Source organism: Artemia franciscana, unplaced genomic scaffold, assembly GCF_032884065.1.
Source record: "Artemia franciscana unplaced genomic scaffold, ASM3288406v1 PGA_scaffold_30, whole genome shotgun sequence".
NCBI classification, from domain to species: Eukaryota; Metazoa; Arthropoda; class Branchiopoda; order Anostraca; family Artemiidae; genus Artemia; species Artemia franciscana.
This window is the reverse complement of record NW_027062662.1, coordinates 597052-619942: the sequence shown is the minus strand read 5'-3', so window position 1 is coordinate 619942 and position 22891 is coordinate 597052. Positions and strand designations below refer to the sequence as shown.

Below are 22891 nucleotides of genomic sequence, written 5' to 3'. Positions count from 1 at the left end.
AAGCATATATTCATGACGAGGCAAATCATTGAGAAGGCGAATGAGCTCCACCAACAGGCTTTCTTTGCTTATGTTGATTTTAAGGCTGCATTCAACTCTATTGATCCATGTTCCTCATAGAATATCCTTTTAAATACTGATCTCCCTTCAGAATATATTTGCCTATTCAAGGTCGTCCACCTAGAGATTGAGAACTGTGTGAAAGTAAACAGTAGCTGCAGCAGTTCATTCTAGTAAGAAAGGAAGTCAGACAGGTTGCTGAGATGCTCCTGAGCTATTCAATTGACTTGTAGGAATGTTATGACATTTCTGTCTGGAAGCTGAGCTTTGGACTAAAGTACAGGGACAGAATTGTTACCGGTTATGACTTTGCTCATGACATAGCACTGGTCCCCAGCTCCGAATCACAGCTACCCATGGCTCTGGGCTCGATTCAGGGAGAAACTACCTGGATTGAACTATCCTTTAACTAGAAGAAGACAAAAGTCATTGCAGTGCAGTCAAAGTCTGACTCTGACAAACCAAATCACTTGATCACCAGAAACCAAATAGACTGGTGATCGATCATTTGACTTATCTTGGCTCTATAATATCTTCTGGCGACAGTATTCACCAAAAAGTCATTGTCCGTTCGGCCAAGGCTTCTGCTGTTTTCAGTAGGCTTAGCTATCTTTGGAAGAAGTTGATGATAAAACGAGCTACCCAAGCAAAGATCCTTTTAGATTCAGTTTGTTCCATCTGGCAGTACAAATTTGAAACCTAGCCAGCAACTGTAGCTGCCCAGTGCCGTATCGATGCTTTTTAATCTAAGTAGCTAACAATAATTGACGGAATCCGATGAACAAACTTTGTCAACCAATATCCCTTGCGATGTATGACTTCCCAGTCACTCCTTTCCAAGCTGCCCAGTGGACACCTAAGAGGCTTAGAAAACGTTTTCGGCTGTTTGCCAGCACTACCGGTTAAATTCTTTGCGATTTTAGCCCGATCAGTAGAAACTAAAAGTGTTCCAAAGGAGTTCCGGTAGAATAACAGCTTCGAGAAATTCTTTAACCAGGCTGGAATTCTGCTGTCAGATACAAAGGCCCTTGATGCTGACCGTCCTACATGGAGAAGGTTTACAATACTCCTAACATCACCCTGGCATAGGGATTAAGTAAGTTTTCTTCTATATTACCAATTTTTTATACCTTCTTTCCAATTCCACTATTCTTGGAAATTTTCTCCCAAATTTTCCCCCTTTCCTTCAGTAACTGTATGTCAAATTCCTTTGAGACACTGCTGTCTTAACTAGCCATTTCTAGAGGTATATATGCCATGATTTCTGATACCTTGTATTTTTTGCTCTTAAAGTGTGCAAACACAATTCCATTATTAATACCCGCCCAACCTAAACAAGGCATCCTTATTTATAAAGAGCCCTAGGTGCCACCTATAAATCCCATCCTTCCTAAATTATAAATAATTTATGGCTTTCCCTAGTTTGTATTTTAAATATTATATTTTTAAAATATATTATCAGGATAATTTATGTTTTACCTGATTTAACGTGTTCACTACTCAACGGAGATGAGTTACTAAAAGTCCTAGCGAGTCTAGTAAAATCGACTGATCATACCATTCAAAATGCTGTGCTTCAACGTTTTCATCTTCCATGATGTAATTTTCAAAGCGTTTAAATCACTGAAATTGAAGTAGATCAAGTAAGATACTACTACTACTAAAAACTCACTGCACCACCAAGCAGCCTGATGCCAACAAAGCTGGGCGCTCTCCTATTCCGCCACACTCTTTTCAGATCCCCCTATTTTAAAACATCCAAAGATTTTCCATCTTTCCTTGAAATCATTCTCAGGAAACTTCTTCCCACCTAATTAAGGGACGACCTACTTTTATTTGACCCTATGGATATTTTTGAAAGGAAAAGCTATCGTAATCTGTATCTATGAGTCAACCCAAAAACCATCATCCCTATAATTACAGTAGGGGGGTCGTCCCTACTTTAATTCTAGTGGGTTGTCCCAGTAGAGATAGCTCATTTGATATGAATAATCTCAGCTGTCCAATTCCTGTTAAGTTCTACCTGGGGACCGGGTCAATTATAAATGTTCAAATCATTTGTTTTGTCGGGGCAGGGTAGTCTAAGCCTACCTATCTTAGTTCTACCCTAGCTATGCATGATAGACCATTGCTCAAAATTTTATTCACTTTGACCAAGTTGATTTTAACTCAAAACTAAACTAACATTTTTTCAACTGTCACAAAATCAACTGTCATTCTTTATCTGTAGAGTGTGCTCTAGTTGTCTCATCCTTTCTCTCATCCTTTTCTAGCCTTAGAAAGCGAAATACAGCCACAATATTCACACAGCTTACTTTTTTAAATACAGACAGTCAAATGGATACTCAAAACAATCCGTTGGAAGTTTCTCTGGAAAACATTCAACAAACCCTATTCTGCCCTTCGAAGGCACCCACGTTTCAGAATCATATTTGAGATAATTCTTAAAATCCTATTTGACCACTGCTAGCAATGTAGCTTCCAATATTCTGATCTTAAAACCCTACATCTTAAAACCTCTTAAAACAACATCCAACATCTTAAAACCCTGTTTGACCACTGCTAGCAATGTAGCTTCCAACATTCTGATCTTAAAACCCTACATCTTAAAACCTCTTAAAACAACATCCAACATCTTAAAACCCTATTTGACCACTGCTAGCAATGTAGCTTCCAACATTCTGATCTTAAAACCCTACATCTTAAAACCTCTTAAAACAACATCCAACATCTTAAAACCCTATTTGACCACTGCTAGCAATGTAGCTTCCAACATTCTGATCTTAAAACCCTACATCTTAAAATCTCTTAAAACAACATCCAACATCTTAAAACCCTATTTGACCACTGCTAGCAATGTAGCTTCCAACATTCTGATCTTAAAATCCTACATCTTAAAACCTCTTAAAACAACATCCAACATCTTAAAACCCTATTTGACCACTGCTAGCAATGTAGCTTCCAACATTCTGATCTTAAAACCCTACTTCTTAAAACCTCTTAAAACAACATCCAACATCTTAAAACCCTATTTGACCACTGCTAGCAATGTAGCTTCCAACATTCTGATCTTTAAACCCTACATCTTAAAACCTCTTAAAACAACATCCAACATCTTAAAACCCTATTTGACCACTGCTAGCAATGTAGCTTCCAACATTCTGATCTTAAAACCCTACTTCTTAAAACCTCTTAAAACAACATCCAACATCTTAAAACCCTATTTGACCACTGCTAGCAATGTAGCTTCCAACATTCTGATCTTTAAACCCTACATCTTAAAACCTCTTAAAACAACATCCAACATCTTAAAACCCTATTTGACCACTGCTAGCAATGTAGCTTCCAGCATTCTGATCTTAAAACCATACATCTTAAAACCTCTTAAAACAACATCCAACATCTTAAAACCCTATTTAACCACTGCTAGCAATGTAGCTTCCAATATTCCGATCTTGGTTCGCAGAATTGTTCCCTTATTCTTCGATTTTCGTTTCAAATATCAAAAGACACCCTTCACGTTGGTCATTTTACTTTTACCAACTTCACTCCATCCCCAATCTTTCCCAGTAATACCACCCAGGTAAGTGAAGATTTCCGTGAAGACCACCCAGCAAAGTGAAGACCCCCTAGGTAAGTGAAGATGATCCAATTTATTGTTATACAGCATCTCCTTTAGTTTTATGGGTACAATTTCTAACTCAAAAATATCACTTCTCCTCAAATAAAAAGAAAAAAACTAGAAAATCGTACCTTTGTGACATGTGAATTTGTGGAAATGTGCAGATTTTTTCGTGTCTTAACAGGCCGCAAGAAGGCCGTAGCTGTGGACTGTCGCCAACCTTTCTTTATTGTTCCTTGTGGAATCATAAAACCGGTCTGAAACTCTGCATTGCAATCTCGGTTTTCATAACCGAGTTCAACACCCGCTTCTACAAAGGCATCTGCTAGCTCAGTTTTGTAAGGTGCTTCCTCGACATTAAGCATACCACCTATGAAGAATGAAATGAAATATATATCAATCAGGATACAATACTTTATTAATAAACACAATTATAATTCTTTGCATTGCACATCTACTGCACTGATGGAAAAACATACGTTTTTGTTGGCGTGCAGTAGTAAAAATTAACCGTTTTCTAAACACACCAAAAATAAAATAATAAATAGCTAACAAAAAAGAAAAAAACATAAAACAAAAAAGAAGATCAATCTCCTTCACAATACCCCTAAAAAAAAAAAAAAAAAAAAAAAAAAAAAAAAAAAAAAAAAAAAAAAAAAAAAAAAAACTCCCAACAACACTACTCCCTCAGTGCCACCCACCCATTGATTGATTCAAACCCACACATTGATTCAAAAACGTTCAGAAATTAAATAAAAAAAACAAGTTTATTAACTGAAAGTAAGGAGGGAACTTAAAACGAACAGAAATTACTTCGTATATGAAAGGGGCTGCTTCCTCGTCAACACCTCTCTCTTTACGCTAAACTTTAGCGTGAAACTTTAAACTTTAAAACTTTAAACTTTATTTATGCAAAAAGTTTAACTCATCTCCATACCATAACTAGCATTAGGGTAACTAGAACAATTTTTTTCAAGAACAAAGTGATTTTAATTAACTTTTTTTTTCTATTACGAGATATCAGATGCCCCGATTGATTTAATTTGATTCTTTTGATTTAATTTTTGATTGATTTAATTTGACTATTTACGCTAAACTTTAGCGTAAAGAGCGGGGCGTTGATGAGTAAGCAGCCCCTTTCATATACGAAGTAATTTCTGTTCGTTTTAAGTTTTAATGTCGCTCCCTACTTTCTGTTAAAAAAACTTTTTTTTTTTATTTAATCAGCATTAAAATACGATTCTTTTGATGTAACTATTGTTATAAGAAATCCGTTTTTTCTTGCCAATTAGGAAGCATCAAATTAAATCAATCGGGGCATCTGATATCTCGTAATAGAAAAAAAAAAAGTTAGTTAAAATCACTTTGTTCTTGAAAAAAATTGTTCTAGTTACCCTAATGCTAGTTATGGTATGGAGATGAGTAACCTTTTTGCATAAATCTAAATCTCATTGCATTATCAAACAGTTCGTGGTAACGAACTGTAGTAAGGAGCGACCCGGCTCAATAGTAACCGAAACTGTAAAAGATGGAATTTTGATACCAATAGTTACATGAAAAGAATCAAATTATAATGCTGATTTTAAATATATAAGTTTAATCAAGATTAGTCATAGCCGTCAAAAGTTACGAGCATGAGAAAATTTGCCTCATTTTAGAAAATAGGAGAAACACCCCCTAAAAGTCATACGATATTAACGAAAATCACACCATCAGATTCAGCGTATCAGAGAATCCTTTTGTAGAAGTTTCAAGCCCATATCTTCAAAAATGTGGAATTTCACATTTTTTGCCAGAAGACAAATCACGGATGCGTGTTAATTTGTTTTTTGTTTGTTTTTTTTTTCAGGGGTGATCGTATCGACTCAGTGGTCCTAGAATGCCGTAAAAGGGCTAATTCTAACGGGAATTAAAAGTTCTAGTGTCCTTTTTAAGTGACCAAAAGAATTGGAGGGCATCTACGCCCCCTCCCACGCTCATTTTCCCCCAAAGTCACCGGATCAAAATTCTGAGATTGCCATTTTATTCATCATAGTCGAAAAACATAATAACTATGTCTTTGGGGAGGACTTAATCCCCTGCAGTCCCCGTGGGAGGGGCTGCAAGTTACAAACGTTGACCTGTTTCAAATAGTTCGTGGTAACGAACTGTAGTAAGGAGCGACCCGGCTCAATAGTAACCAAAACTCTAAAAAACAGAATTTTGATACCAATAGTTATGTCAAAAGAACCGCATTTTAATGCTAATTTTAAATATATTAATTAGAGTTTCATCAAGTTTAGACTTACCCATCAAAAGTTACGAGCCTGAGAAAATCTGCCCTATTTTAGAAAATAGGGTGAAACACCTACTAAAAGTAATAGAATCTTAACGAAAATCACACCATCAGATTCAGCGTATCAGAGAACCCTATTTTACAGGTTCCAAGCTCCTATCTACAAAAATATGGAGTTTTGTATTTTTTGCCAGAAGACAAATCACGGATGCGGGACCCAGTGCTCCTAGAATTTTGCGAGAGGGCTCATTCGAACAGTAATGAAAAGTTCTAGTGCCCTTTTTAAGTGACCAAAAAAATCGGAGGGCACCTAGGCCCCCTCCCACCCTCATTTTTTCCCCAAAGTAGTCGGATCAAAATTCTGAGTGAGCCATTTTATTCAGCTTAGTCGAAAATCCTTATAACAATGTCTTTGGGGACGACTTCTTCCCCCACAGTCCCCGTGGGAGGGGCTGCAAGTTGCAAATTTTGACCAGTGTTTGCATATATTAATGGTTATTGGGAAAGGTAGAGACGTTTTCAGGGGGATTTTTTGGTTGGGAGGGGGGCTGAGAAGAGGAGGCTATGTGGGGGAAATTTTCCATTGAGGAATTTGTCATGGGGGAAGAAGATTTCCATAAAGGGGGCGCAGCATTTTCTAGCATTATTTAAAAAAACAATAAGAAAATAAATATGAAAAAGTTTTTTTTCAACTGGAAGTATGGAGTAGCAATAAAACTTCAAACGAAAAGAAAACATTACGCATATAAGGGGTTCATCTCCTCCTAATACCTCACTCTTTACGCTAAAGGATTTTTAGTAATTGCAACTATTTTATTCTACGGCCTTTGTGATTCAGGGGACAAAATTTAAGCTTTAATGCAAAGAGTTATTGACGAGGTATTGACGAGTTGGCGAACCTTCTCATATATGTAATAAAAACATACGAAAATAGAAGTTTGTTACGTAAGCTAATTCGTAAGTTACGTATATCTTTTACTAATGAAAACGTTCGTAAAAACTAAAAGTTTTAGTTGCCTTTTTAAGTACACAAAAAATCGGAGAGCAACTGGGCCTCCTTCCCCTCCTTTTTTCGCAAAATCGTTCTATCAAAACTATGGGAAAGCCATTTAGCCAAATAAATAAATATGCAAATTTCGCTTTAATTATTCATCTGCGGAGAGCCGAAATCAAAACATGGATTAACTAAAAAACGTTCAGAAATTAAATAAAAAAAAACTTATTTTTTTTAACTGAAAGTAAGGAGCAACATTAAAACTTAAAACGAGCAGAAATTACCCCATATATGAAAGGGGCTGTTCCTTCTTCAACGCCCTGCTCTTTACGCTAAAGTTTTTACTGTTTTCAAAAAGTAGAGTTGAGAGAAAGAGTCAAATTTTAGCGTAAAAAGCAGGGCGTTGAAGAAGGAGCAGCCCCTTTCATATACGGGGTAATTTCTGTGCTTTTTAAGTTTTAATGTAGCTCCTTACTTTCAGTTAAAAAAAATATGTTTTTTTTATTTAATTTTTTATTTTATTTATTTAATTTAATTACATATAGTAATGGTTACTGGGAAGTGTACAGACGTTTTCAGGAGGATTTCTTTGGGTTGGGGGAAGAGTTGAAGGGGGGGTTACGTGGTAGGATCTTTCCATGGAGGAACTTCTCATGGGGGAAGAGACTTTCAATAGAGGCGGCGCAGGATTTTCTAGCATTATTTAAAAAAACAATGAAAAATAAATATGAAAAGTTTTTTCTACTGAAAGTGAGGAGCAGCATTAAAACTTAAAACGAACAGAAACAATTACGTGTATGAAGGGTTGACCTCCTCGTAATAACTCGCTCTTTACGCTAAAGTATTTTTAGTAATTTCAACTATGTATTCTACGGCCTTTGTGATTCAGGGGTCATTCTTAAGGAATTGGGACAAAATTTAAGCTTTAGTGTAAAGAGCGAGGTATCGACGAGGGGTGAGCCCCCTCATATACGCAATAAAAACATACGAATATAGAAGTTCGCTACGTAAGTTAATTCGTAAGTTACGTATATTTTTTACCTATGAAAACGTTCGTAAAAAATTAAAAGTTATAGTTGCGTTTTTAAGTAATCGGAAATTGGAGAGCAGCTAGGCCTCCTCCATCGCTCCTTTTTTCTCAAAATCTTCCGATTAAAACTATGAAAAAGCCATTTAGCCCCAAAAATTAATGTGCAAATTTCGTTTTAATTATTTATGTGCGGAGAGCCAAGATCAAAACATGCATTAATTCAAAAACGTCCAGGAATTAAACAAAAAAAACAAGCTTTTTTAAAGTAAGGAGCGAGATTAAAACTTAAAACGAACAGAAATTACTCCGTATATGAAAGGGGCTTTTCCTCCTCAACGCCCCGCTCTTTACGCTAAAGTTATTTACTGTTTTAAAATGTAGAGTTAAGAAAAAGAGTTAAGAGATACTTTAGCGTAAAGAGCGGGGCATTGAGGAGGAAAAGCCCCTTTCATATACGGAGTAATTTCTGTTCGTTTTAAGTTTTAATCTCGCTCCTTACTCTCATTTAAAAAAACTTGTTTATTTTTGTTTAATATAGAATAGAAAAACTATGTGTGATCTAAACCACTTTTAAAGTTTTTTTGATTGCCTTTTTGATTCACTTCGCACATATTCATTCTTTTTTAATATTTTCTTCTTTTCGGACTGAGGAAGTTTGATCAGATAATTATATCTGCTAAAATACTAAGAATATTTTCTATTATTCACTGGCTAAAAATCTATCCAAAAAGAAAACAATACCCTGTTTGATTCTACCCAGTACAACATGATATCACCATCATCAAGAAAGCGAAAGAAAAGAGAAAACGAGGAAAGGAGTTACATGGGGGTGTTCCAGTATGGACCAGATGCTGCTTGATAAAAGAAAGAAAAGAAAAAAAATTTATAATATGCATTAGAAAAGGATTTTGTACATTTTTAATATTATGCTCTATTTATTAAAAAAAATCCTTGTTTATTTGATCTCTATCTTTCTTGTTCTTAATTACTTAGAAGTTGTCAGTTACACTCATGGTTTGAATATATTTATATACTGTAAGAAAGAAGATATTAAATTAAATAAGAGTCAAGTAGAGAAATATTAAAATTATATCTTTTATGTCTTAATTATTAATTTTACTGCTTCATCATCCATTAAAACAGAAATGTATATTTTAAGAAGGCAAGTAAATATAGTAAAGTATGTAAATATAAATAAATTTAAATCTAAAAGAAAATTAATATATAAGTAAAAATAAAAAAGATATATGAATCCCTATTTGGCTGTCCCGAGTAAAATATGTACCAAGTGTTTTTAATATCTTTTTTAATTTCTATTTTTCATTTAAAATTCTTTGATTAAAAAACTAAGCCTTACCTGTTCCGTGATAGCGTTTGTCCGCAGCATATTTAGGATTTTTGTTGTCTTCGGGTTTTTTGAAATAGGGTAGAATGCTTTCATAGTCCCATCCATAGTTTCCTAAAGCGGCCCAAGTATCGTAGTCGCGGCGATTTCCTCTGACATATAGCATGTAGTTGAGAACTGAACAGCCCCCGAGTACCTTACCTCGTGGCCAACTGCACCGATTACCTGAAAGAAAATCAGACAAATCTGAAAAACCAGAAAATTGTGAAAACGGGACCTACAATATATACAACAGCCCTATACTAGATTTCTTCAAGCCTATTTTGAATTAAATTCAAATTTTTACTTTTCCTTGAGAAGAGAGGTAATGAATATGGTTTTAGAACGAAGAGTGCTAAATAAAATCTAATTAAATTAATGAATAAAACGAGCAGCTAAATAAAATACAATTGAACAAACCAGAATATCTAAAGGTGGGTATACTTACGGAGTTACCTAACTAATTAATATCTGAGTAGTAGCAACTTTCGGTTTTTTAAAGCCGAATTAAATACTTTTAGGACACATCAGTCACACGCCTGTCATCACGACTCCACCTCCGCGCGTGCGCAATGAATTTTTCTAGCACATTGCAATGGGAGTCACAGCTTAGATACCAATACAGTTATGAAAACTCTAGTCTTGCCCATGAGAAGCTTTTGGACATGGCACCTCCTCCGAGCCCGTGCTCCGACACGTAGATCGTGCTGCAACACCATAGGCGGTAACGCAATTTTCTTTTGTTGCATATACAGCTTAGATACCAATACCAGTTTCCTGTTACCAATACCATTTTCCAGTCTCCAGCCACTAGTATCGCTGTGTCCCAAAAATAAACTGAGTTTTCGTAGCTGTATTGGTATCTAAGCTGTGATGGGAATACCTGTTGAAGGAGACCTGTTGAAGCTATTGCACTTTAGGAGACTTTCAAAACCGCACACTGTGATGTGTCCCATTTCTGAACCAAATTTTCCATACTGTATAATATTTATGCTGTCGAAGTGACAGTAAACTACCATCAATAACCCACTACAGCGCCAAGCTGCTTGAGGCCAAAGCAGCTGGGTAAATTCCTTCTCCCCCTAATTTATTCGAAGGTTCTCCGTAAAAACGGCATCAAACCATATTTATGTTTGTACAGCTTATTGTTTGATTTACAGTCATCTAAACATAAACCCAAAGCTATCCTTTGACAATTCTTCCTTAAATTTCAAGCACCTACATTGCAGAGCCATTTATGACCACTGTCACGATCGTGGCTTTAAATATTCAAATCTTAATTTGAAGGCGTATCTGCATCTGTTTCTGAACTTATTCAACAGCAAAAGTATCCTTTGCCTTTAGTATTCTATTTTTCCTAAATTAAAGACACCCCGTCATCTTATCTAATAAAAACAAATAAGTTGTTTTAACTGAAAATAAGGAGCAGAATTAAAACACAAAAGGAGAAGAAATCAATCCACACGTGAAAGGGGTTGTCCCCTCCTCAACCCCTGCTCTTTACGTTAGACTTCCTATTCTGATTCAACGGATCCTGTGGCTAAGTTGTCGTTCTTCAAAAAACGGGACAAAAAGTTAAACTTGTTGAAAAATTGCAGGAGGGGTTGTGGAGGGAGTCTTCATACTAGGAATAGTTTTTGTTTGTTTTAAGTATTAATGTGACTGCAAGATGAAAAAGTTGCTTTAATAATTTAATTTCTTATCGATTTTCAAATAATTGTCAGGCCTAATCAAGACCTAATCATTGTCAGGACTTGGGATTTAACATTTCATGTTAAAAAGATACAAATTTTTCCGCGATAAGAAGGGAGCTAGTATCTTGCAGCACTTACATTCTGACTTAATCTAGAGGAAATGAGATTTGCGATTCGTCTCCCCTTCCCAGACCATCTACATTTATCAGACTACTCACAAAGAGATACATAATCCGAATCAACTTGGTTAAATCAGGATTTTAAAATAAGTGTCTATATTAACAGTTTATTTACTATGAACTATGTAACTCTTCAGGAGAGATTGCATCGCTCCGTGGCTTTACTGCCACGCAGTGAAAGGAAAGTTAGTTTATAGTCTTTCAATAGTTTTTAAAAGATCTGTATCAGAGTCTTCAATAGATAACAACTTGGCCATATTTGGGTTGAAACTGCAGTTCGGCGCTTTAAAGCTGGAGAAACGCCCTTTCGCTGTGACATAGTTTTTTATTAAGATACTAGCTGACTCCTGCCACACGTTGCTGCGGCGTTGCGCACCCCAGCAACACGTGGAGTATCAGCTAGTCCCCCCTAAAATCTCCCTAAACCTTCCCTTCCACTTGTTTCTGGGGTGCGTAGTTGCTGTGGGGGCACGCAGTTGCCACGCGTTGCTGTGGCACTGCGCGCCCCAACAGCAACTGCACGCCCCAGCAACACGTAGCAACACCCCTACCACGCGTTGCTGTGGCACTGCGCACCTCAGCAACACATATGCAAGGTGTTAATTTTTTACTGCGTATAGTTTTTTCTTTTTTTAAGTTTTCTGTTGTTTTTTTTTTTCTTTTTTAGTTTTTTTTAGTTTTTTTTCTTTTTTTAGTTTTTTTTTTCTTTTTCTTTTTTCTGGTATTTTTTCTTTTTTAGGTTTTCTGGTGTTTTCTTTTTTTTAGTTTTTTTTTTATATATAGATAAAAGATCTATATAATATTTGTAACAAACAAACAAACATCATAATTTTTTATATATAGATTTAAAATCTATATATCTAACTTAATCTAAATATCTAAACTTATTAAAATCTAAATATCTAAACTTAATGAGTTTTATGTATTTGGAATCAACCTAAAAACCCATTTTTATGTGTCAATTGTTATCAAAATTCCTTGTTTTTAGATTTTCGTTTACTATTTGCCCGAATCATTGCTTAACTACAGTTCGTTACCACGAACTGTTTGATAGGGTACTGCTCAGATTTAAATAGTTCTAATCGTCACAAATAATTTTTACTAAAGAAAAACGAAAGAATTTCTTAGAGGGGGGAGTAATGAGTTGCATCGACAGCTTGTACAATTTAAAAAAGAAGTGGGGGGGGTCCAAGATGAGGAAGATAAATTTCTATTGAAAATTAAACGATCCAATTAAAGGTTCTTGTTAGCCCTTAGAGTAGAGGTTTAATTACCTATCTACAACAATAGGAAAGTTAGCATTTATCCAGAGAAGGATGGTCCTAGACAAACTAGGTCACATTGAATCATCTAGAACTTATAATGTTTCAGGTAAACATAATTTATCTCTTTCGTGAAAATGGGGTTGATTACAGTGCACGTTTTATGCATATTTAAATATCTTTCTCATGCAAGACTTGTTCCTGGATGTTATTAAATAGAAACAAACAAGTTTTTTTTAAATGAAAGTAAGGAGCATCAGAGAAGAGAACTTCTGGCAAAAAATGCGAAATTCCATATTTTTGTAGATATGAGCTTGAAACTTTTACAATCAAGTTCTCTGATACGCTGAATCTGATGATTTTCGTTGATATTGTATGACTTTTGGGGGTGTTTCCCCCTATTTTCTATATTGAGGCAAATTTTCTCAGGCTCGTAACTTTCGATGGGTATAACTGATCTTGATGAAACTTAAATATTTAAGATCAGCATTAAAATGCGATTCTTTTGATGTAAATATTGGTATCAAAATTCCATTTTTTAGAGTTTCGGTTACTATTGAGCCGGGTCGCTCTTTACTACAGTTCGTTACCAAGAACTGTTTGATTTGAATTTCTAGACATTTTTAATTCAAAGAATAGAAGTAAAATTGTCAATAATTCCAAATACAGCAATATCAGCGAAGTATAATTGGTTGACTTGATTGAGGAGATACTTGAAAAGCCACATATATCTTTTAAAAAAAGTAAGGCAAATTGGGAATTCAGTTTTGATTGAGAAATATCTTTCTTCGCAGTTTAATAGTATTTGGTATTAGCAGGTAACAAAATTAAAAAAATAAAACATGGGCGAAAGATCCACAAAAAAAGCTGACACCAAACAAATTTTCTTTGAGAGTGTAGTTGTTTTTGGAGAATGAATAGATTGTAAAAAGTTTTAAGTTTTATGGATATAAAGTGTTGCCAAATTTAAAAAACATTGCTTTGCTTATTTAAGGCCACGATGCATGGTAGCAACACTGAAGAAAATGTGATACAACATTGAAACTGTATAAACCGGAAAAACAAGAAAAATAAAAAAAAAGCTTTTTATGTTGTTTGCGGTTTTCAGATATGATTACACCAAAGATAAGACCAGAGGGAAAATGATTTTGTGTTGATTTCCTTGGTCTTTTATCTGTATTTTCTGCAATTTCCTTTCTTTTTTTCCACTAATAGTTCAAGCCTTTGTCTATTCCAGTTTGGATTCAGTTGATACTCAGTCTTTCTATTGTAGTTGATATGGCACTGATTCAACAAATCATGTACATAAAAAAGATCTAGAATTGAAACAGGTTTATCATTTATAATTTTTCTTTTTTGTGCATTTTACTGCTGTTCTCTTTGTTTTCGCTTCATTAAGTACAACAAGCCTTTTATGCATCTATTGTCTACACATCGTACTCACTTTTCTTTTCCTCTTTAGATTTCCTTACTAAACAGATGTCTTAAGACTTTAACATAAGATGTATTTACTACTTATACTAACAACAAATCACTGTAGCACAAAGCCACCTGAGTCCGACACAGCTACGCACACTCCTCCTCCATCCCAATCTATTCAAGGCGTACATCCTTACACCCTCTCAGGAATTTCCTATTTCTCTTAAATCGTTCCTTACAAAATCCTCCTGCCCCATTCAGGAACAACCTGCTTTTTGTTTGGCCCAAGGACAATCTTTGGCAATCATTCATCCACAGATTGTCTCCTAGCCATCTCAACCAATTTATTATTATAGCCTTAGAAAACTTGATTGAAACAAATTTTCCATATAGCATACTGATTGAGATAATGTCAGTCACTCGGCTTCTCTTTTCCCACTGGTGGTACGCCTATGTTGTACTCCTAGTGTGGCAGTTTTGTACAATGTTGGGAGTCTAACTATCCCTTCTTTTCCACGTTCACACTTCCAGTCTTACCTTTATTGTACAGGAGGCAACTAAGCACGTAACCTATAGTTCTATAGTATCTACCATTTTGTAACTTATCTTACCTTGGAAAGCAAGACATGCTGTCGGCTGTGGCTCAGTTTTGTACTTCCAGTCAAGGTCAGTAAGTTGCATATAAGCTGCCAGGGCAGGCACTCTACCAAATTGAATTTCATCCCCTCCAGCTTCTAAGAGTAGAATATTCCAATGACTAATTTCAGACAACCTGAAAAATGTGTTTATTTTTGATAAATTTTGAGTGTTATTCAGAAAGTGGTCCGAATCTGCCAGTGCTTGAAGGCTACTTTAGTCATCAAAATAACTTAGAGAAATGAAGAAAGCAGGACTATTCAATCATTTAGCAAAAAAAGAGAAGCCAAAGTATTTTTCTTACGATTCTTCTTAAAAAAAAAAAAAAACTGAACAGGCAAAATTATCGAGCTGAATCAGGCATTATGTTCCATACAGTTTGATCACCATTACACGACTAAGCCTGGCCTCAGGAGATGAGTAAGATAGATAAGATAGAAAGGTAGTTAAGACAGGATTTTATTTGACAAAAAATATAGAACATTTTAGCTGCACCTTCTAAAAAAACCCTAAGGGGTTGTTCACAGCGAGTGGGAATTACCTATTCTAGATATTGTGTAATTATATTATTCTTTATGGTAATAATACCAAGTCCACACATATACAACAACCATCCTACGTACGCAAAACACATACATTACATAAATCCTATTCTTTAGCAAGGAACAATTTTTTGGCTGGTCCTGTTACCCATAAGCCGGGAGAAAATTCCTTATTAGAAAATGAGCTCTTTTTTTGTAAATAAATTGATATACTAGATTCATTGCTCTTAGTACATCATGACTATGGAGATCATTATTGATGGAAAAAATATATCACTTCTTGAAATTTTAAGATATCTTAACATGGAACAACCAGTTTTTACCAAATCCTCCTAACGGGAGGGGGGCACAGGGAATTTCCACATAGAATTCAAATTAGCTATTTTAGTGTTTTAAGAAGAAAATAAAACAAAACGTATTTTTAAAATAACCACTTTTATATATTCATTAAAAACCCTTTTATGCGTTGACTGCCTTCGTATTGATATTTACTTTTCAAATATATTCTTTTTGTTTTTGTTTTATGGTATTTTTCTTTTTGTTAAACTGGAATGACACTTAATTTAAGGAATCAACAAATGTTATGAAGGAAACATGATGGGTTTCCTTCATACCGTTTTCAACGTATGTTGTTCCCAGCATGAAGAAGGCGAAAAACAACAAATTCAAGCCTTAGGTCCTGGCTCGTTTATCAATAAGTCTGTACTATAACCTGTCTCGGGATAAGGTTTAACCAGGGTTGCCACCTGAAAAAAAATCACTAGATTTTAGTGTTTTTTTCAATACTATATAATAAAATGCGTTTTTTAATAATATAATTATTTATGAGTTGATTTAGTTATATTTGAATTTTGCCAATGTAAAACAATCACTAAAAATACTGATAAATCACTAAGGTGTGACAAACAAGGGTCAACAAATAAAGAAGCTTTTGTAATTGAGGTGCTTAAACGACAAACGCTGGTAGCACCACGATGGTGCTACATGGTGCAGCAAAATGTGCAGTAAGAAAAATACAAAGAAATTGCTTAGAAAAAAATGAAAAAAATTAACACTTACCTGCTTGCTATGACAGATCCAGCAGAGCCTGATCCGACAATTATAAAATCGTAAGTTTTGTGCATTTCATCAATTGGAATGCTTTTGATCTTCCATTGGTCTTCAAAAAAAGGAGACATCGAAATGATAAATGGGACCATCCATAGACCCATTGATGTTATAGCTGTTGCTAGTCCAGCAAGATTAACAATTGGCGATGTAACTGTTGACATCTGAAAAATTGTCATTTAGATTAATATTAAATAAAAACAAATTTTTTTCAGTTGAAGGTAAGGAGCAACAATAAAACTCAAAACGAACAGAAACTATTACGTATATGAGGGATTTGCACCTTCCTCGACACCTCGCTCTTCACGCTGAAGTTTTTTTGGTACTTTTAAGAAAGTTACTTGTTGTTTTAATTAAACGCCTTATGTAGCTGTGTTTCAGGAGTCATTTTAGAGAATTGTGACAAAATTTAAACTTTAGTGTAAAGAGCAAGGTGTTGAGGAGGTGGTAACCCCCTCATGTACATAAAAATTTCTCTTCGTTTTAAGTTTTTTAATTGCTCCTTACTTTTAGTTTAATTTTTTTTTTGCTGTTTTCTTAAATAATGTCAGAAAACCTGGCTCCACCTCCACGGAAAAATCCCACCTCCTGCAAAATTTACCCCGAACAATTAACCTTAGTATTGCATGCGTAAAATTGAGTCGGTAAAGAGAAAGCAAGAAACATAAGGAAATTTTGGGTAGGAATTCTGGCAAAATCCCCGAGCATAAAGTTTTCTCTGAAAAAATTCAGTCCCGGGAAACTTCTCTCTCCATGTAAAATTCTCCCCGTGCAAAATCACCCACAGCAGAAAATTCGACCTCCCCTCGATTTCCCAATTACAAATACTAGACGTAAACAATGGGCAAATTCTATAACTTAGAGACTTTTCTCCAGGAGCTGTGGGGGGTCCCGTTATCCCCAAACACATAGTTATCGAACCTTTCAACTATGCCAAACAAAATAGCAATCTCAAACTTTTGATCGAACGATTTTCTGAAAAAAGTAGCACGGGAGGGGGCCTGGCTGCCCTCCAATTTTGGTGGTGTCTTGAAAAAGGCACTAAAACTTTTAACGACACCCCCTGGGAAAAAAAAGAAAAAGAACAAACAAATAAACACGCATCCGTGATCTTTCTTATGGCAAAAAAATACAAAATTTCACATTTTTGAAGAATTGAGCTTAAAACCTCTACAGTACAGTCTTTGATACACTGAAACTATTGATGTGATTTTCAATAAGATTCTATAGCTTTTGTGGGATTTTCCCCCCTTTTTTTCCACTGTGAGGTAAATTTTATCAGGCTCGTAGCCTTTCATAGGTAGGTAAAACTTAGATTCTAAAAGGGGGCTGTCAATCCCTTTTTACGCTGCTATTACCCTCTTTCATAATGTATAAATTTTATTCATAGTCTATAATTTTAGAGGGGCTAGGGGGCTCGAACGCTTCTACCCCCAAAAAATGTTTGTCTGACTCGTAAAAACATAATAAAAATGCCCTATGAAATCGCCCTTAAAAATACAAACATTACGAATTGAAGTATTATTTGGTCAATTTGACCCCCTCTTTCAAAAACCTCAAGGGTTGCGTCTTCTAGGTGAAATTTATCCTTTTAGAAATATCTTTTTTTTGGAAACACGAGCGGTGTTTGGGGCGGACATTCCCCTACTATTTAGCTTGCACTGACTATCATATCAAGAACAAAAAAACATATCAAAAACAAAAAAGAAATTCAAAGCCAACTGCAAAGATTCTAAAGATCCTCTTTCATGATCTATACATTTTCTTAATATGCTTCTTTCAATTGGCCTATGCTTTCCTTTTTGCACCATCCCCTATTGGCCTTTATGTTTTGATACGCTACCAGCATTTTATGCTTATATATCTAATTACTGAATTTGCAATTTTATTCAAGTTATCAAATACAAAAAAAAATCAAATTAAATAATTCAAAGTAAACATAATTCATTCAAATATATTTATAGTGTTTTCTTGTTCGGCTAAATGATTAATGGAAAAGATTCAGAATAGAATAAAACATTTGTTATAAATCTTAAGTTAAACAATGCAGTGACTTCCCAAAAATATTTTAAATTACATTCTCGATTGAAACAAGCTGATTTAAAAATACTACTTTGGAATTGCTGCAAGTAATGTTTGACGCGAACTTAATGAAGTTTGTGCTTTTTTCAACTGGTTTACTTTTGTATTTTTAAAAATCACCACGTCAATTGTGGAGGTAGATGGTCCTAGATGTTCCGAATTCACCATTATATCTAAGAAAAACCCGCAAAACACCCCCCTTCCCTAGCTTGTGGAAAACACAGTCTAAATCGTGATTTTTATTAACGTCGACAATTTTTAATTTTTTTCCTACGGGACGTAATACCAAACTTGGTCATTAGTTGATTTTAAGGGCTAAGACCCTACCTTTATTGGTGGTAGTTTAGCTCGGTTCAAGTTTTTTTGGTTACTCATTTTAATTTTCGCTCGTTATGGGTTTCAAGTTGTCAGTTGCAGGAGTTTTTCTTAGAAAAAAAATTAGAATTCTGCACCCATTCCATGCTAGTTTTCTCTTTCTTTGGCGTCTGTCAAAAAATCTTTTATCCTCTTAAACCTCATGGCCCTTCAAATAAGGTATCTATTATGAAGGAGCGACCCATCTAAATATTAACTGAAACTCTAAAAAACGGAATTTCAATACCAATAAATACATCAAAAGAATTGGATTTTTATGCTAATTTTAAATATATACGTTTCATCAAGTTTTGTCCAACTGTTCAGAAGTTACGAACCTGAGAAACTTTGGCTAATTTTCGAAAAAGAAGAAAACACCCCTTAAATGGCATATAATCTTAATGAAATGGCACCATTAGATTCATCGTATCAGAGAACCCTACTGTAAAGGTTGCAAGCTCCTATCTGCACAAATGGGAATTTTATACTTTTTGCCAGAAGAAAGATCATGGATACATATTTATTTTGTTGTTGTTTTTTTCCCAGGGGTGATCATATTGACCCAGATTTTCGCAAGAGGGCTCATTCGAACAGAAATAAAAATGTTTAGTTCCCTTTCTAACTGACCCAAAAATTTGGAGGGCAACTAGGCCCCCTCCCATGCTCATATTCCCCCAAAGTCCCCGGATCAAAATTAATAGATAGACATTTTGTTCAGTAGAGTCGAAATATCTAACAAATATGTCTTTGAGAACAAATTAATCCCCCACTGTCCCCAGAGGAAGGGTTGCAAGCTATGAACTTTGCCCATTGTTTACATATAGCCTAGTATTTGCTATTGGGAAGTATACAGACATTTTCAGGGGGAATATTTCTGTTGAGGGGGAGGGGATGGGGCTCAGGGGAGAGGATTACCTTAGAAGATCTTTCCATGGAGGAGGAAAATTATATCTCTTATTTCTCATGCATTATTTAAAAAAAATCCGAAATTAAATAAAAAACTTGTTTTTTCAACTGAAAGTAAGGAGTGAAATTAAAACAAAACGAACAAGAATTATAATGCACATGAGTGGGTTCGTCCCCTCATCAATAGCTTGCTCTTTACGCTAAACTTCGATTTTTTAAAATGCTGAAATAAGCAATAATTTGTTTGTGTTATTTTCCAGCCATCTTAGCATTCAATTTTACCTTAGCAGCTTCATATCTATTTTTCTAAGCAGCTTCATATCTATGATTTTTATGTGACAATAAACCAAAGATATTGTATGTCTTCGGCTTGTGGTTGATATTAAATAAAATTAAATAAAAAAAACAAGTTTTTTCAACTGAAAGTAAGGAGTGACATCAAAACTTAAAACGCACAGAAATTACTTCGTATATGAAAGAGGCTGCTTCCTCATCAACGCCCCGCTCTTTACGCTAAAGTTTGACTCTTTCTCTCAGTTCTTCTTTCTAAAACAGTAAAAAACTTTAGCGTAAAGAGCGGGGCGTTGATGAGGAAGCAGCCTCTTTCATATACGAAGTAATTTCTGTGCGTTTTAAGTTTTGATGTCACTCCTTACTTTCAGTTGAAAAAACTTGTTTTTTTTATTTAATTTCTGAACGTTTTTGAATCAATGCATGTTTTGATTTTGGCTCTCCGCAGAGGAATGATCAAAACGAAATTTGCATATTTTTTTTTTGGCTCAATAGCTTTCTCATAATTTTGATCGAATGATTTTGAGAAAAAAAGAGCGGGGGACGAAGCCTAGTTGCCCCCCGATTTTTTGGTTAATTAAAAAGGCAACTAGAACTTTTAATTTTTTACGAATCTTTTTATTGGTAAAAGATTTACGTAACTTATAAATTAGCTTACGTAAAGAACTTTTGTATTCTCATGTTTTTATTACATACATGAGGGGATTCGCCCCATCGTCAGTACCTCGCTCTTTACACTAAAGCTTAAATTTTATCCCAATTCATTAAGAATGACCCCCTGAATCACAAAAGCCGTAGAATAAGTAGTTGAAATTACCGAAAATACTTTAGCGTAAAGAGCGAGGTATTAGAAGGAGGTGAGCCCCTCATATGGGTAATAATTTCTGTTTGTTTTCAGTTTTATTGCTGTTCCTTACTTCCAGCTGAAAAAGCTTTTTCACTTTTATTTTTTAATTGTTTTTTTTTTAATAATGCTAGTAAATCACGCTCTCCCTTCATGGAAATTTTCTTCTCCCATTACAAATTCTCGAAGGAAAGTTCCCCCAGCATATCCCCCTCTTCTCAACCCCTCCCCCAAACCAAAAAAATCCTCCTGAAAACGCCTGTATACTTCCCAATAACCATTACTATATGTAAGCACAGGTCAAAGTTTGTAACTTGTTGCCCCTCCCACGGGGACTGTGGGGGAGTAAGTCGTCCCCAAAGACATAGTTATAAGGTTTTTCGACTACGCTGAATAAAATGGCTATCTCAGAATTTTGATCCGTTGACTTTGGGAAAATAATTAGCGTGGGAGGGGGCCTAGGTGCCCTCCAATTTTTTTGGTCACTTAAAAAGGGCACTAGAACTTTTCATTTCCGTTAGAATGAGCCCTCTTGCAACATTCTAGGACAACTGGGTCGATACGATCACCCCTGGGGAAAAAAAAAACAAAAAAAACAAAAAAACAAAAAAACAAAAAAACAAATAAACACGCATCCGTGATCTGCCTTCTGGCAAAAAATGCAAAATTCCACATTTTTGTAGATAGGAGCTCGAAACTTCTACAGTAGGGTTATCTGATACGCTGAATCTGATGGTGTGATTTTCGTTAAGATTCTATGACTTTTAGGGGGCGTTTCCCCCTATTTTCTAAAATAACGCAAATTTTCTCAGGCTCGTAACTTTTGATGGGTAAGACTAAACTTGATGAAACTTATATATTTAAAACCAGCATTAAAATGTAATTCTTTTGATGTAGCTATTGGTATCAAAATTCCATTTTTTAGAGTTTTGGTTACTATTGAGCCGGGTCGCTCCTTACTACAGTTCGTTACCACGAACTGTTTGAAAACAAAAGTTTTTTTTCAATTGAAAGTAAGGAATCACATTAAAACTTAAAACAAACATAAATTATTGCGTATATCTTTAAAAGATCTCTTCTATCATTCATTTCAGTCATTTGAAAATTGCTCAACTTATGACATTCATTTTCATAAAAATAGTTTCGACCTCTTTGGCCGTTTTGTTACTAAGCCTTACAAAATTAGTTCCACAAACATGGCTAATTTAAGTTACGTTGGAGAATCTTCCCATAGCGAAATTTCTCGTGGGTGAAGGGAATTTTTCATAGAGGGGGAGCCGGATATACCGACATTATTTAAAAAACAATCAGTAATTAAATATAAAACAAGTTTTTTCAACTAAAAGTAAGAAGCAACATTAAAACTTTGTATGTAGAAAATATTACATATGTGAGATGGGTTGCCTCTCCTCCATAGGCTCTATTAACAAATAAACCAATCTCCTTTTTATACAATCCTAATAAGGGGGAATTAATGCCAAGTTTGCTTCTCACTCAATTGGACTATCTGTCTTTGCTTTTTCTACAATTAGCCATGACTTGATGCCCACAACTATTCCATGTTAATTCAAAAATCAAAAAAAAAATTACGCTAAAGTTTCTTTTTTATTTTTTAAAAGAGGGTATTATTCTAATTAAACTGCCTTTGTGATTCAGGAGTCATTCTTAAGCAACTGGAAAAAAAAAAAAATCAAACTTAGGTTATTATAAGGTTATTATTAGTTAAAAAAAAAGTAAAATTAATGTGCAAATTTCTTTTTGACTATTCGTCTTCGGTGAGCCAAATCCAAAACCTGTCTTAAACGAAAAATAAAAACATACAAATAGGAAATATAATAAAGAAATAGAAATATAGAAAAATATTAGTAATCAAAACTATCAAAACTAAATCAGAACTAATCAAAACTAAATCAAACTATTAGTAAAAACTACGTACAGATTATTTTTTGCGCAAATATTTTTTAATTTTGTTTTGATCTTTGGGATATACGGAAGATCTAGAAAAACGGTTACAACAACATAAAAATGACATAGACAAGGCCTTAATTTCAAATAGTTCCAGCAACTCCTTTGATTCTGCTTTAGGTTGGCATATATTTAATAATCCGCCCCACACGATACTTTTTGAAGACTCTTCACTCATCAGTACTGATTTGGGGATAAAACAGGTGGTTCGAGAATCAATCGAAATTACTCTCAAAATAAATAAT

General features: G+C 34.8%; 1 protein-coding gene across 1 annotated transcript in view; it reads right to left on the bottom strand.

Annotated features, from left to right (window-relative positions):
* Positions 1-22891, bottom strand: part of LOC136041577 (glucose dehydrogenase [FAD, quinone]-like) — a 53599-nt gene that overhangs the window by 24419 nt on the left and 6289 nt on the right. The window contains exons 2-5 of the mRNA XM_065726269.1: positions 16157-16368; positions 14531-14691; positions 9339-9551; positions 3814-4052 (exon numbers count right to left, since the gene is read on the bottom strand). Of these exons, the coding sequence (XP_065582341.1) occupies positions 3814-4052; positions 9339-9551; positions 14531-14691; positions 16157-16368 (825 nt within the window). The remainder of the gene's footprint in view (positions 1-3813; positions 4053-9338; positions 9552-14530; positions 14692-16156; positions 16369-22891) is intronic.